General features: G+C 27.0%; 2 protein-coding genes across 2 annotated transcripts; both read right to left on the reverse strand.

The window, feature by feature from the left end:
• Positions 1-4,897: 4,897 nt before the first annotated feature.
• Positions 4,898-9,614, reverse strand: LOC110664966 (vicilin Jug r 6.0101-like). The gene is made up of 4 exons (XM_058143179.1): positions 9,363-9,614; positions 8,717-8,915; positions 5,144-5,218; positions 4,898-5,055 (listed from the first exon to the last, which is right to left on the reverse strand). The coding sequence occupies exons 1-4, from the start codon at positions 9,612-9,614 to the stop codon at positions 4,898-4,900; spliced, it is 684 nt and encodes a 227-aa protein (XP_057999162.1).
• A 2,044-nt stretch (positions 9,615-11,658) lies between these two features.
• On the reverse strand, positions 11,659-16,309 carry LOC110664938 (vicilin Cor a 11.0101-like). The gene is given in 7 exon segments (XM_021824854.2): positions 11,659-12,015; positions 12,095-12,164; positions 12,166-12,378; positions 12,464-12,730; positions 12,846-12,923; positions 15,388-15,563; positions 15,646-16,309. Coding segments are annotated over 7 exon segments (1,578 nt in total). The 5' UTR covers positions 16,262-16,309; the 3' UTR covers positions 11,659-11,857.
• Positions 16,310-16,375: the final 66 nt, after the last annotated feature.

Below are 16,375 nucleotides of genomic sequence, written 5' to 3' on the forward strand. Positions count from 1 at the left end.
ATTCTTCATACTGTCATTCATAGGAAATGGATATGCGACAAAATTCCATGATCGCTAGCTAGGCACGACAAAATCATTCCCGCGGATGAAGTGAGACGAAGGAGCTAAGCCTGATAATGGGCTGTTTGCAGAAGAAAACCCAAACCAAAGGACCAATGGGCCTGAAATGTTACAAATTGTTAAGTCCGCTGGTTCACCAAGGTGGGGGGAAGTACTTGAAGAAGTGCCCATAGTCCGCTTTGCAAAATGCTATTGGATATTATAAAGAGATAAGACGGAGGACGAATTAGATTTTTCTTGTCTAAATTTAATTTATTGTTTATTCAGCATATAATATATATAGTATAACTCATCTATTAAACTTATAAATTTTGCATAATCTTAAGGTTCAGGTAAATAAAAAATGAATTAGGTGAAAATTAGAGGAAGCAAGCCTACAAGCATTGGCAAAATCAATTTAATTTTGCTTTTCATTCAAATTTGCGAAGCAAAATCAACAGAAATTATAAAAACTACTTTGGACTATGCTAGGGTGTCTATTCATGGTACAAAAGATTAATAATTTAAGTTAATCCTATTTTCTTAGAATTTCTGATATTAGTAGGAAGAAAATATCCCAACAAGTTGTGATCGATTCAACTTGTGTGAGTTCCATTTGCCTCTGCATCAAGTTTGCAAGATCGAGTTTTAATCTAGCTTTAGTTTTAATTTTTCAGTTTTAGTTCGATTCCCACCGAGTTCAGTTTTAACTCAGTTTGATTTTAATTTTAATTTTTAATTTTAACTCTTTTTTTTTTCATTCTGATTTAATTTAGTTTCAAATTTTAATTATAATTTGAATTTTAGTTTCCACTCAGTTATTTTCTATTCAATCTGATTTTAATATTAGTTTTTCTAGTTTTGATTTAGTTTTAATTTTCGATTTTGATTTTGATTTAACTCGATTTCAAATTTCGCATTAACTTAGTTTGATTTTTATAAAACTCAATTCTAATTTGGGTTTGGTAGACAGAAAATTAATGGATATAATTTTGATTAAGTCCGGATTTAATTCCATTTTGAGGGTGGATTGAGCCAACTTGATTTCCATTCCAAATAGTAAATTTTTAAATAAAAAGTGTGAAACTAATTATTAAAAAAAATATATGTATTTCATTTTATTTGGAATGAAAGGGTTTCTGCTTTTGGTTTTAGATTTATATTCAGTTTATTTCATGAAAAATGACTTGTATATGAGAAATATTTTCTATGAAAAATAAAAAAATATTTTTCATTATTTGATTGTAATATTAAACTAATAATTTGTATTTATATTATATATGTATAAATATTTTCACAGTTTAATAAAATTTTTAAAATTTAGAAAAATGAAAAATGACTTCCTTTATAAAAATAGGAAGTCATTCTCATTAAAAAAAAAATAGTTTTCCATTTAATTAGAAAAATATTTTTTTAACTCATTTTTTTAATATTCAAAAAGCTAAAAAATAATGACTCTTAATTTTTTTTTTTTTAAATAATGACTCTTAATTAAACAATAGAACTCAGTTTAAATTAGCAAAAAAACCCGATAAAAACAACACTCTCGTTTTTGTCGGGTTTTTTTATTTAATTTCTTTCACTTCAGGTTCAATTAATTTAGTTGAATATTTTAAAATAAGTTTTTTTTTTATTATTTTAATTTAATAAAATTAATTATTTAAAAAAAATAGTCATAAAAAAACAATCTTAATATACTTTAGACTGATATACATGAATCCTGCAATCATAGCGTAATAAATTTTATTATTTTCTGATAGTAATAAACTTTATTATTTTCATTCCCGCTTTAGTTATTTATTTTTATTAACAAAATGAGAAAAAGAAATCATGAGTTGCCTTCTAAAGAATGCTTATTTATAGTCTTTAGCTTGATTATTGCTTGATTATTATGGAGTAGGTAGATTAGCAAAGGAGTGTGTTGCTTCTTTCTCAATAGTTTCTTCAGAGATGTGTAGCTTCAAACATTGACCATTGACTTTGAATGCTCCTGATGATTCATTCATACTTCTACTGCACCATAAGGGAATACTTGTAAGACTTTGAAGTGTTTAAACCACTTAGATCTTAGAGTAAAAGGAAGATGTTTTAATTCTATCTGGGGTGCTTGTTCCTTGCTAGTTGGCGCTGACATGGTTGGAGTTTGTTTCAACTCCTCCGCTTGTAGTACTTGGGCATGTACCTACAATTTAATATTTTTATATAAAATTTTTACTAAATTTTTATATAATATAATATTATCATAATATATTAATTATTATTATGGTAACATAATATTTTTTTTTTATTTTTCATGATATATATGTTATACGTGCACAACAAAATTATATTCATAAAAATAAAAAATTATAGAAATAAAATTTATTATTATAATATAATTTTATAATTAATGTTTTATAAATATATAAATTTAATTATTTATTATTTTGTTCGTTCATATATTTTCATGTTAAATTTTTTCAATAATAAAGTGTGAAGTTTATAAAGCTAATTAGTTTTTAACTTTTAAAATTTTTATAAAGATATATAATTAGCGTGAAGAATATAATTTTTTTTAACCTTTTTAAGAGTTTACATATATAATAGTTAAATAAATTCAAATTTATATAATTTTATAATGTTAATTTTTTTTATTTTTAGTTATTTTCAATTTGATTTTTTAATTTTATTTACTAAAATTAATTGTGAAACTTATATCAATAAATATTAATTTTATTAATTTTATTTGATATATAACATTTTAAATAATTTCATATTTTCTTATGATATAGAGAAAAACTTTAAAATAAGTTTGATAAATATATTAACACTAATAAATTAATAATTTTATTTTATAATGTTGATTTTTTTTTATTTTTAGTTATTTTCAATTTGATTTTTAATTTTATTTGCTAAAATTAATTGTGAAACTTATATAAATAAATATTAATATTATTAATTTTATTTGATATATAACATTTTAAATAATTTCATATTTTCTTATGATATAAAGAAAAACTTTAAAATAAGATTGATAAATATATTAACATTAATAAATTAATAACTAAAATTTTCTTTTCATATAAAAAAAAATCTATATTAATAGAATAAAAAATATTGACATTAATAGATTATTATTTTTAATTGGAATGATTATAGTAAAAATATATAAATAATTATATGGTTTGCAATAAAATACTTTGTTAAATTAACTTATAATATATTTTGAAATTAAATTTTTTTATAATTATTTTTCTAAAAGTAAATGTCAAATTTTAAAAAAGAAAGTTATTAAATCTAAAAAAATAAAATTTTATTAAATAATGTAATGCTTATATTCACATAAAAATTAGATTATTGTTATATTAAATATCAATTTGTATTTATATTTAAATTTAAATTTATTAAATTAAAATAACTATTCTGTATTCAAAGTATAATTTTTAATTCTTTTTATGTGTATTCACTATTTTTCAAATTAAGATAAGATTATAGTATTAAAAAAAATATTACATTTTTTTATGTTCACACATTAATATTTTTAAATTTTTAATAATATACCATTTTAAAGTAAAAAATATTAGTATATAAATTTAATCATCTTATTAATTATATTAATTTTATAATTAAACTCAATATTTTAAATAATATATATTTATCGATTTAAATTTTTTTCTCATATATATAATTTATTTTATATACATAATTATATATTATCTAAAAATTTTAGATTCATATAATTTTACTATATATTATAGTTAAATATTTTTTTATAAATAAATGAATATTAATTTTTTATACTATTTTTATTTTGTCATATATGTTTATAGCTTATCAATAAATATATTAACTTATATATTAATCAATAATTAAGAATTTTAAAAATATATCTATAATTAAAAATATAAATTTATTTTATATGAAATATTTTTTAATGAACTTATAAAAAATTAAATTAAATATTTTTTCTTATTTTTTAAATAAATTTAAATATTATTATATTAAAATATTTTTCCATAAATAATTATAATTAAAATAAACATAAAAGTTCATTAAGATTCATTAAAAAGTTATTCACATAAATAAAATACTTATTATTTTTTATAAATAATATAAATCATGAAAGTATTTTTGTAAAATTTTATTTTAAATTATATTATAATAAAATTTTAATTAAGTAGAATTCAGATACAAGTAGGATTAAAAATTTTAGATATATATATATAAAATATAAAATCATATAGAAATTAAATTTTAAATTATAAGAATTTTAAATTTATATAAACACTAAAATTAAATTAAATTATAAATATAAATATAAATACTATAAATAATGAAGAGTAATTTGGGTAAAGTTAATGTTTCCTTTCCTTCATATATTTATATATAATATAGATAAATTAAAATTATAATTTCATATATGTAGAAATGATCTTTATATTATTTTATATTTATATGATAAATATTATTTAATTATGTGCTGAATAATATTTGACCTTGTTTAAGTAAAAGGATATACAATCTTTTGTCCAACAGCTGGGGAAAAGAAAGTTATAAAAAAAAAAAAAAATTCCCAAATTCATCTTTGCCTTGTGAAAAAGGAGGGAAACAGTAGAACACAAGTCAATTTTTTCTAATTGCATAATTGTTTAGACTTTTTAAGTCATATTTATTAAATTTTCATAAAAATTAAGTAACGTTAGAAAAAAGAAATTATTACTCATTCTATCATGTTAAAAATATAATAAAAAATTCATTAAATTTATATATATAAATCCATTTCCATAGCCCTCTTCTTTCCATTATTCATCATACATAACACTATTCACATTACAAACCCCTTCATTGGCCATTCTCTTGCTAGCTATCGCCCTCGCTCTCATGCATCTGCACGACCTTCCTTCTGTTGCTGGCTTGGCCCTAGGCATAAATGCTCTTCTTCTTGGTTTTCAAAAACCAGCTTCACTTCTTTCGCTGGCACACCAAAGGCCAACTCTATTGCTTCGCTCTTCATCATATTCATAACATTATTTTTCCCTGAATCATACATTAAAACGTTAATTTAAGCTAGTGAGGCCCAGATGGATCTCTAATTAAGTAAGAAGAGGCGGAGTACTTCAATTACCTGCAAGAGAATATTTAATGTTGCCTTTGGCATTGATCGTAAATCTGACTGCTATCAGATCATTCTTTCTCGAAGCTACGAAAATCGTCGGATAGCTAGCAGGGGAAACGACCACCGAGCCACTTCAAAAGGTTGATCTTACTTTCTGATAAGTTGGACCCATCTGCGAGCTGCTTTTAATGTGAGGGCAAGCCATTTCAAAGAGGGCCTCACCTTGCACAATGATATATATCAGGAGAGCCTTCGAGTTGTAATAGGATCCAGCTATAGATCCCTCTATATATACATACACAAAAGATTGAAATTTCATGAATTTTGTTCACACTTTAATGCAATTTATTTGAAGAGGGACAGGAATTACTTTGGCGAGGTTGCAAAAGGAGACACTATGTTGTAGAAATCCTAAATTCCATCTAGCCATAATCCATCATGCCAAATCATCAACAAATTAAATTGGATGTGGAAGCGTACCTGAATCCATGATACCAATAAAATTTTACGGTCTTGCAGTTTTAAGTCTTTCAGATTGATATGCACAATCAAGAGAGAGAATTTTATCTTTTCTAATGATGGGATGTCAGAAAAAATCGTGCCTATAATTTGAGTATCATAACCCTTTTATATCGGGATATATTTTTCCTATTTCTAATTTAACCCATCATAAAATTAGAAACGATATATAGAGTATCTATACATTTAAACTCATACTTTATGACATAATTTAGGTCCATATTAATTTTAACCAAATTAGATTACTTTTACTATTTGGGCCAAGCCTTTTATGATAGACATAACATATAATTATTGTTAATCTTAATATATATATATATATATATCACTTTATAATTGTATGTCATAATATAACCTTATGAGCTCAAAATTTTACTATCAAGATTCAAAGGCATTTCCAAACAATCTTGTCCATCAATTAGGCCAACATAGAACTAAGGCAACTTTCGTTACACATGTCGTAACTAAGTCCATCCCTAATCATGTATATTAACATAATCAAATGACACAAATCAAGTATGGATGTGTAGCATGAAAATTACATGCAATGTGATCTGAACATGTCTATTTTCAACTATTCCACTTTAAACATTGGTGAGATCAAACCATACTAAAATCAAAGTGTGAATAACTGAAAGAAATTTTATTTCTGTAGAAAATATCCTCAAAATATCCATAAACTGAAAACTGAAAATTTTTCTATAACAGAAAAGCAAAAATACAAACTCCCACTAAAACTGAATATCCTCCCATGAAAGACCTTGGGTGGCAATCCATTAGTAAGTGGATTCGTGGGTTAGTAGTATGCTTATGTATCTTGTACATATTTTTATTAATAAAAGGCATTTTTACTTTTTCGTTTACATAATATATTTATATGTAATAGAAAAAGTCCATTGATATTTTGTTAGAAATTCTATTCTTAAGTTGTTAAGAATATGAGTGACAGTATTTCTAGCACAAAGTATCATAAATTGGTTCACAATCGATGGTATTTCACAATAAGGACATAACTTATCCAGAAAGATTGTAATCATATTTGTTCCCAAGTTATTTATATGAGATGTAAATAAGATGGAATGGTGAGTCTCATGCTATATAACAAATATGATAGACACTTATACATAATAAGTAAGCCAAACCAGTGACATTTATGACAAGTATATGGAGTTTACTCTTGTTAATGCACTGTCATAAATCATATCAGTGCATAAGCCGAACCAGTGACATTTATGACAAGCACATGGAGTTTACTCTTGCCAATGTATTGTCATAAATCATATCAGTGCATATAATCTTTAGACCTGAGATAGCACAATTATCTTGTATATAGGTGGTTTGAGCTTGATACTGCTTTCATACTTGTACTGTGTATGAGTATATGAGCATGTGTTGGCTCCTACCAATTATATATGGAAATAGGTGTTGATCAAAATGGAATCTGTTACCCTAAGTAAATAGGAATAAAATCCTATGTTGTTCTTGAAGTTTCAAGTTCCTGCCCAGGACAGATAGATTTAATCAAAAAAGAGTTTCTGATGAGAAAATTTTTTTAATTCAGAACTGAAATTAAAAGAGAACATAATATTCATAGCAAATGGGGTTTGACATAAACCATGACTCTAACTTGAATTGGGATTTTATAACAGAGAGATTCTAGTGCATGGTAAAATATGATTATAGGTTCATTTAAGGTAAACCTTATTACTGATTGAGTGGCTGTGGCATGCTATGTTAGGTGTTAATCATAGTCTATGAGCTGCCTAAAATGATTTAGAGAAATCATTTATGGTAAGAAAGAGTTCTGATGATATTAAGAGTTGATATCATATCTCATTGCCAATTAGTGATGGGCCTAATGAGTCACACACATACACAAGTAATCACAAAGTTAAATGTGATTTAATTAATTAGTTAAAGAGTTTAATTAATTAATTAAATAGGTTTGGTTTGCAATAAGATTGCGAAGTCCCTAGCATGACTTGAAACAAAATTTTGGTTATTGGATGTATAGTATAAATTAAGTTTATATTTAAAGTGTTTAAATATAAATTTAATTATAAGAAATTAATTAATAAAGATTAATTAATTAATTTATATTTGATATAAATTGATTAGAAGAAGAGAAAAAATTATTTTAGGTTGAGAACTCAAAATTAAGACACAAGAGTAATTTGGTTATTTCACAGGGTGACATGTGGCACCATGAAATGGTGACACATGACACTACACATAAGCTTGTCATTTGTCTTCCAATAATGTAAGATAATCAAAGTCAAGATTAATTCTAGTTTTGACACTTGGCATAATATGATTGGGTCAATTAAAATTCTGAGCCAATCAGAAGATGACATGTGGCGAGGGTTTTAAGTGGTGACCTAGCTATATAAGGAAAATGATGAAAGAATAAAATAAGCAATCTGATTTTCTCAAAGAGGTGCCGCCACCTTTGTTGTCTTCTTCCTCTCTTCTTTTTCATCTCTCATCAATTTAAAGAGAATTGCCAATATTCTATTGAATTAAAATTACTAGAAATTGTTTATAGTGTCTAATATACATCTGCAACATCTCTAAAAGGCAAAATCTCAATTTCTAATTGATTGGAAAGACTTGAGAAGCTGTTCAAGGGACTGCCATTGGTGATCTTGGTGTGGACAAGCTAGAGGGACAACATCTGGTGTTCTAGGTGCTTCCCAAAGGTACTAAACACATCAACAGTGCATTAAAAAGTTAATACACATGTTCTTGAATTAATCTATGGTTCTAATGAATTAATCTGTTAATTCTAAAATCTTAAATAGTAAATGTAGATCCAAAAACATATTAAAAGTGTTTTAATATGCTGTTGAATATTGAAATCAATTAGGTAAATAATGAATCTTGCATAATGCATGAGACCCTAGAAGAAAATTTTTGAATTTAATATTCTAAATTAATAATTTTCATGCTTCCGCTCCTCCACCGTGACCATGGAGTTTGTGCCAATATGCTCTATAGACACCTGACCACTTTGAATTCTTTCTTTAACAACTAGGAATTTAATGTCTATGTGCTTTGACTTACTTGAACTCCTGTTGTTATTGGAATACAAGACTACTGACTTATTGTCACAGAAAATCTTAAGTGGTCTTTTTATTCCATCTACAATTTGTAGCCCAGTGACAAAGTTTCGCAACCATATTCCATGATTAGATGCCTCATAGCATGCTATAAACTCAGCTTCTCTGGTGGAAGAAGCTATGATTGTCTGTTTAGCCTCGACCTACAAACAGAAAGCTGTGTATAAACAAGTATTCACAAAAACAAAAACATTGATTGGAAAAATTATACATAACTTTAGCCACAAAGAGAACTGCTTTAGCATCACAGTGGATAGGAGGTAAAAATGTTTGAGGATTAGATTCAAGAATGACGACACGGAAATTCTCGATTCCACGTAGAAGCTTTGATTTTTAAATGAACTTTTGGAGAGCATAAATTGTTCCATGTTCAGTCTTGGCTCTTTGAATGAAATCCTTGTCCTAAAAAATGTAAGGGTTCTCCTCTTCCTCTTCTTCTTCCTCTTCCTCGTCTCTTTTCTTTCCCTCTTCTCTTCCATACCTCTGTTTTCTCCTCAGGCGACAAAGCGTTCCCTCTAGTCCTTCTTGCCCCTTGCTTTGGCTTTCACAAGATTCCAACCTCTTTTCAAGATCGACCCAGTCATCTTGACCTTGACCTTGAACTCTCCTTTCTTCTCCTTCTTCTCTTTCTTTGGTTCACTCTCTCGGTCCTTCTTCTCTTCGTAATCCTTCTCGCATAGACCCATGCACTTCTTCCGGTCCTCGTCATATTGACGTTGGAGTTCGCATTGGTGCTTGCACTGCTTGAGCTCTGGGTATCTTGTAGCTATAGCTAAGCCAGCACAAAGAACCAAAAAGGAAAGTACTAAAACAGCTAAACAAAGCCTCCCTCTTTCGGCCATTTTACAGGATCACTCGTGTTTCTCTCTCGATGAAAGAATTGAAGATGGGTATGGCGGTTTATAGTGTAGCAAGGAAGAAATAAAGGAGGCTTTTCATGCATGGAGACAAGTGTAACCCTACTCTTGTGGAGGAGAGAGGGGTAACACCTTTGGGATTGCTATAATTTTCCTACTTTAAGATGCGTTCTTTCGCGGAGTATCAACCTAACGCTCTTAAATTAATGATTTGCTTATTCAAGAGAGATAGCTAACCATTTGTTTTGATGAAAAAGAAATCTAATTTTCTTGGATAAATTATTAAAATAGAAAGAAATACAATTTCTCCTGTCATATATATATATATATATATATATATATATATATATATATATATATATATATATTCTATGTTTAAAAATAATTAAGTAATTTAATATAAATAATATATTTATTTTCATATTTTTCTCCATTTCTCATGTATAGGAGAAATATTTTAGATATTTACTCTTCCATTCTTATCCTTCCTCTCCTCTATTTCATGTCCAAACATAAAAAATTGAAGAAATCAATTTCTCTCAATCAAAGAAGGAGTAATTAAGATTACAAGACTTTTCCTTTTTTTCTTTCTTTTTTTTTCCCTTTGAAAGAGAGGAAAAGTTTATAAATCCAATGGAGAGAAGTGATCATAAGAGTGGGGATGCCACTGGAAATAGCATCAATTGTACTTGCCGAGATGTTTAATCTGGGTAAGTTAGTTTAATTGTATTCTTGGGTGTTTAGTAGAATACAAAACTGGAAACGGACAGATTTACACGTTAGTGTTCGACATACGTCAGTCCGTTCATGAGCACTCAGGTCTTTTATCCATAGCTTGCTAGCCGATCCGTTACAATAAGGATTTACTCGTCCCAGAAACGTCTGGTGATCAAATATGCATTGTTCGAGGCAAGAAAAAGAAAAAAAAAAGCATCCATTATTAATAAATTAAGTTTTGTTTGGATTGTTAGATTTCAACCCAATTGTTTAAATTTATATTAAATTCATATATGAATTTAAAATTTAAAATGATAAATTCTTGAATAAATTTCAAGCGCACAAAGGATTTTCATCTGTTTCAATTTAATCCAGTTTTAGTTTTAATTTTTCAGTTCTAGTTTTGATTCCCACCGAATCAATTTTGACTCAATTTGGTTTCATTTTTGATTTTTGATTCTGATTCAATTCATTTTTCTCTTTAATTCTGATTCAATCTAGTTTTAGTTTTTAGTTTTTTATTTTGGCTTCCACACAGGTTTTGGTTCAACCCGATTTTAAGTTTAGTTTTTCGATTTCAATTCAATCTCGATTTACCTAGTTTAAATTTTTTTATCTTGTTTTTGGTTTAACACAATTTCAAATTAAGCTCTACCTTGGTTTGGTTTCTATCAAATTCGGTTATGATGCCATTCCATTTCAAGTTTCGTGGAAAGTAGATTTTCAAATTAAGCTCTAACTTGGTTTGGTTTCTATCAAATTCGGTTATGATGCCATCCATTTCAAGTTTCATGGAAAGTAGATTAGTGAATTCAATTTTGATTCCGTCCGGATTCAATTCCATTTTGAGTGCAGTTTAGGGTTAGGCTAGTTTGATTTCAATTCTAAATCGGCCAAGTTAATTTTCTTAAATAAATTTTTGATAATTAACTATGTAATAAAAATTAAATAAAAAGTGTGAAACTTATTATTGAAAGAAAATAATAAATTTTAAATTTAGCCATCCAAATACAATCTTAAATACTTTAGATTGATTGATACACGTGAATCCTGCAATCATAACATAATAAATTTTATTATTTTCATTCGCCCTTTAGTTATTTACTTATATATATTAATGTTATAATATTGAAATGTTATAAAAAAAAATGTGACAATATTATCAAATGTTAGAAAAATACACACACACATACATCTATATATATATATATATATATATCTATCTGATAATGATATAGTTATTATCCCTACGTTAATTAGGCACATGAATCAAAGAACATCCGGGGATGGAAGATGATCACTTAACATGCAATTATAGAAAAAAAAAGAGGTAGCATTTTAATTGTTAGATGGATGTAAATCCATGTACATGCTCCTCTGCCTTTCATTATTTCATTTTATACACAACACTATTCACATTACAGAACCCACAAAACCCTCTTTGTCGGTTAGCCTTTAGCCTCTCCCCAAGAAGCGTAACCCAGTGAGACCTCAGTTTTACTTTCACACCCTCATGCACATGCGCGACCTTCCCTCTGGTGCTGCCTTGGCCCCGGGAAGAACAACTCTTCATCTTGGTTTCCAAAAACTTGCTCTACTTCTCTCGCTTTCACACCAAAGGCCAACTCCTTCGCTGCCCTCTCCATCTTATTTACGACATTATTTTTCCCTGAAAACATAGCACAACACACTTTAATTTAAGCTTCCGAGGCATAGAAAGCTATTAAGGGAGAGAAATACTTAGTTACCTGCAAGAGGATACCTAGTGTTGCCTTTGGAGTTGACCTCAAAGCAAAGTATTACCAGATTATTTTTTTCTTGAAGCTACAGAAGCCACCGGATGGCCGGCGGGGACAACGAACACCGTGCCTTGTCTCAAGCGTGAGCTTACTTTCTGATAAATTGAACCCGTACTTTCTTGCTGCGAGCTGTCGCTAACGTGAGGACAAGCCATTTCAAAGTAGCCCTCACCGTCCAAAACAACAGAAACCTTGGTCGCCTTCGAATTGTAGTAGGGTCCAATCATAGATCCCTGCACATACAGGATGCAATTTCATGAAAATTGTATACAATTTTCGAGTCAGATACGAAGGAATTGAAAAGGTAGAGGGATATACTCGGGTAATGTTGGCAACTGAGACGATTAATTCAAGGTCTTTAAGCTGTTCGTAATCATTATGATCGACTTCGAAAAGCTGACCATAGTTGTTGCTTTGAACAGGGCGCTTGTGGAGAAGATTGAATGAGCCGCTTGATTCTTCTCCAAATGGCCAGATGCGGCCAGCTTTCTCATGGTGGCTCATAGATTGGATCTGCTCCTTGGAGGCTTTCGCAATGAAATCTTGACTTTGTTTTAAGATGTGCTCCAACCTCCTCCTGTCGGTCTGATTGATACAGAAATGTCAAAACAAAGACCCAATCAGCTTAATTGAAGGGAAAGGCAAAACATGAAACTACAGAGACTATATATGGAAGTTGACAGTAGCTCATGGCACACACCTTAAAAGCAGCCTCTAGCAACTCCCAGCTGAATGCGCTGTAAAAAGACTGATCTTCACCACCTGGGGCACGGAAAGCCTGCATATCATGAAACCATTATAAAATAGTCCAGGCGTTTGCTTCTCTTGTAATTCATTCAGAATCTAAAAGACTAAACTTCGTAGGAATCATCAGCTAGTCATCTTTTCCTGAAAAGAAATCCAAATAGAAATGGGCAATTGATAAAAAAAGTGTAATAAAAAATGCAAAATACTAAAAAGGGGTGTGTTTGAGATTAATTACCAAAAAAGGGTAAATTTTGCTGAGTTGGAGAAGGTGAGTGCGGGACGCTAATTATAATAGCGTTTTTAAGGTCCAGACGCTATTCAAAATAGCGTCCGGGTGAAAAAGTTGAAAAAAGAGCTGGACGCTATTCAAAATGGCGTCCAGCTCTCAATTTAAAGGTTGGACGCTACTTATAGTAGCGTTCAACCTTTTTTTTTAATTTTTAATAATTTTATTTTATATTTTAAATAAAATATAAATATTATTTTAATAAATAAAATTATAATATTATATATTATAATATTTTTATTATGAATATTATTTTTTAATTTAAAATAAAATTAAAATTTAAATCAATAAAAAATTAAAATTAAAAAATAAATAATTAAAAAAATTTTAGAAAAGTTGGACGCTACTATAAGTAGCGTTCAACTTTTCTTTAAATTTTTAATTATTTTATTTTATATTTTAAATAAATTAAAAATATTCTTTTAATAAATAAAATTATAATATTCTATAATATTTTTAATTATTTTATTTTATATTTTAAATAAATTAAAAAAAATAAAAAATTATAATAAAAATATAAAATAAAATAATTAAAAAAATTAAACTATAAGTTGCGTCTAATTTTTTTTAAGCCTTTTTAATTATTTATTTTTTTAATTTTAATTTTATATTTTATTAAATTTTAATTTAAATTTAAATTAAAAAAAAATATTGATAATAAAAATATTATAATATATAATATTATAATTTTATTTATTAAAATAATATTTATATTTTATTTAAAATATAAAATAAAATTATTATAAATTTAAAGAAAAGTTGGACGTTACTTATAGTAGCGTCCAACTTTTCTTAAATTTTTTTAATTATTTATTTTTTTTATTTTAATTTTTTATTTATTTAAATTTTAATTTAATTTTAAATTAAAAAATAATATTAATAATAAAAATATTATAATATATAATATTATAATTTTATTTATTAAAATAATATTTATATTTTATTTAAAATATAAAATAAAATTATTATAAATTTAAAGAAAAGTTGGACGTTACTTATAGTAGCGTCCAACTTTTCTTAAATTTTTTTAATTATTTATTTTTTTTATTTTAATTTTTTATTTATTTAAATTTTAATTTAATTTTAAATTAAAAAATAATATTAATAATAAAAATATTATAATATATAATATTATAATTTTATTTATTAAAATAATATTTATATTTTATTTAAAATATAAAATAAAATTATTAAAAATTTAAAGAAAAGTTGGACGCTACTTATAGTAGCGTCCAACTTTTCTTAAATTTTTTTAATTATTTATTTTTTTATTTTAATTTTTTATTTATTTAAATTTTAATTTAATTTTAAATTAAGAAAATAATATTGATAATAAAAATATTATAATATATAATATTATAATTTTATTTATTAAAATAATATTTATATTTTATTTAAAATATAAAATAAAATTATTAAAAATTTAAAGAAAAGTTAGACGCTACTTATAATAACGTCCAACTTTTCTTAAATTTTTTTAATTATTTATTTTTTTATTTTAATTTTTTATTTATTTAAATTTTAATTTAATTTTAAATTAAGAAAATAATATTAATAATAAAAATATTATAATATATAATATTATAATTTTATTTATTAAAATAATATTTATATTTTATTTAAAATATAAAATAAAATTATTAAAAAATTAAAGAAAAGTTGGACGCTACTATAGTAGCGTCCAACTTTTCTTAAATTTTTTTAATTATTTATTTTTTAATTTTAATTTTTTATTTATTTAAATTTTAATTTAATTTTAAATTAAAAAATAATATTCATAATAAAAAATTTATAATATATAATATTATAATTTTATTTATTAAAATAATATTATAATTTTATTTATTAAAATAATATTTATATTTTATTTAAAATATAAAATAAAATTATTAAAAAAAAAAAAAGGTTGGACGCTACTATAAGTAGCGTCCCACCTTTAAACTGAGAGCTGGACGCTATTCAAAATAGCGTCCAGCTCTTTTTTCAACTTTTTCACTCGGACGCTATTTTGAATAGCGTCCGGAACTTAAAAACGCTATTATAATTAGCGTCCCGCACTCACCTTCTCCACCTCAGCAAAATTTACCCCTTTTTGGTAATTAGTTTCAAACTCACCCTTTTTTAGTATTTTACATTTTTTTATTACACTTTTTTTGTCAATTGCCCAATAGAAATCTAATTAATCAAGAAAATTTTAGGGGAAACTTACCTCGAATTTGCCGGGAAGATTGACAGGTCTAACGAAATTGACAATGAAAAGTTTCTCATTTTCGTCCCTATTGATTAAGTAGACAGGAGTGCCTGCATGAACCCTTATGACATCTCCACATTCGATGTTAAAGCTCTCTTTCTTTTCCTCACGGATTGTAGTTATAGTTCCCCGGCCTACACCAAAATCAAAAAAACCAATTAAAGGGGTATTTTCATTTACAAATAAAGTATATAAACTAGAAAATTATATTCATACCTTTAGCCACAAAAAGAACAGCGTCAGCATCCCAATGGCTAGGAGCTACAAATGTTTGAGGATTTGCTTCAAGAATGGCAACCCGATAATTCTCAATACCACGTAAAAACTTTGCTTCCTTGGTAAACTTTTGGAGAACGTCAATTCTTCCATGTTCAGACTTCACTCTTGAAGTGAAATGATGCTCCTCAAAAACATAAGGGTTATCCACTCCTCCCACTTCCTCTTCTTCTCTTCCATGATATCTTCCATAACTCTTTCGGCACCGTAGGCCACAAAGCGCTCTTCCTTGTCCCCTTAGCCTCTCGCATTGGCTTTCACACGATTCCGGCCTCTTTTCAAGATCGACCCAGTCATCGTTATCGTAACTTCTCCTTCCTTCTTCTTCTTCTCCCCTCCCTTTTACTTCACTCTCATGCTCCTTCTTCTCTTTGTAATACTTCTCACATCGATCCATGCACTTTGCCTTCTGGTCCTCATCATATTGACGTTGGTGTTGACATTGGTGCTTGCACTGCGTTAGCTCTGGGTCTCTTGTAGCTAGAGTTAAGCCAGCACAAAGAAACAAAACAGAGAGGAGTAGAACAGCTAAACAAAACTTCCCTCTGACGGCCATTGTACAGGATCATAATTCGTGCTTTTATCTGGATGCAAGGATAGGAGAAGGTTATCTCGTTTTATAGTGGAGCAAGGAAGAAATAAAGAGGGATTAGAACAGGCAAGGGAGTTG

Source organism: Hevea brasiliensis, chromosome 2 (assembly GCF_030052815.1).
Source record: "Hevea brasiliensis isolate MT/VB/25A 57/8 chromosome 2, ASM3005281v1, whole genome shotgun sequence".
NCBI lineage: Eukaryota > Viridiplantae > Streptophyta > Magnoliopsida > Malpighiales > Euphorbiaceae > Hevea > Hevea brasiliensis.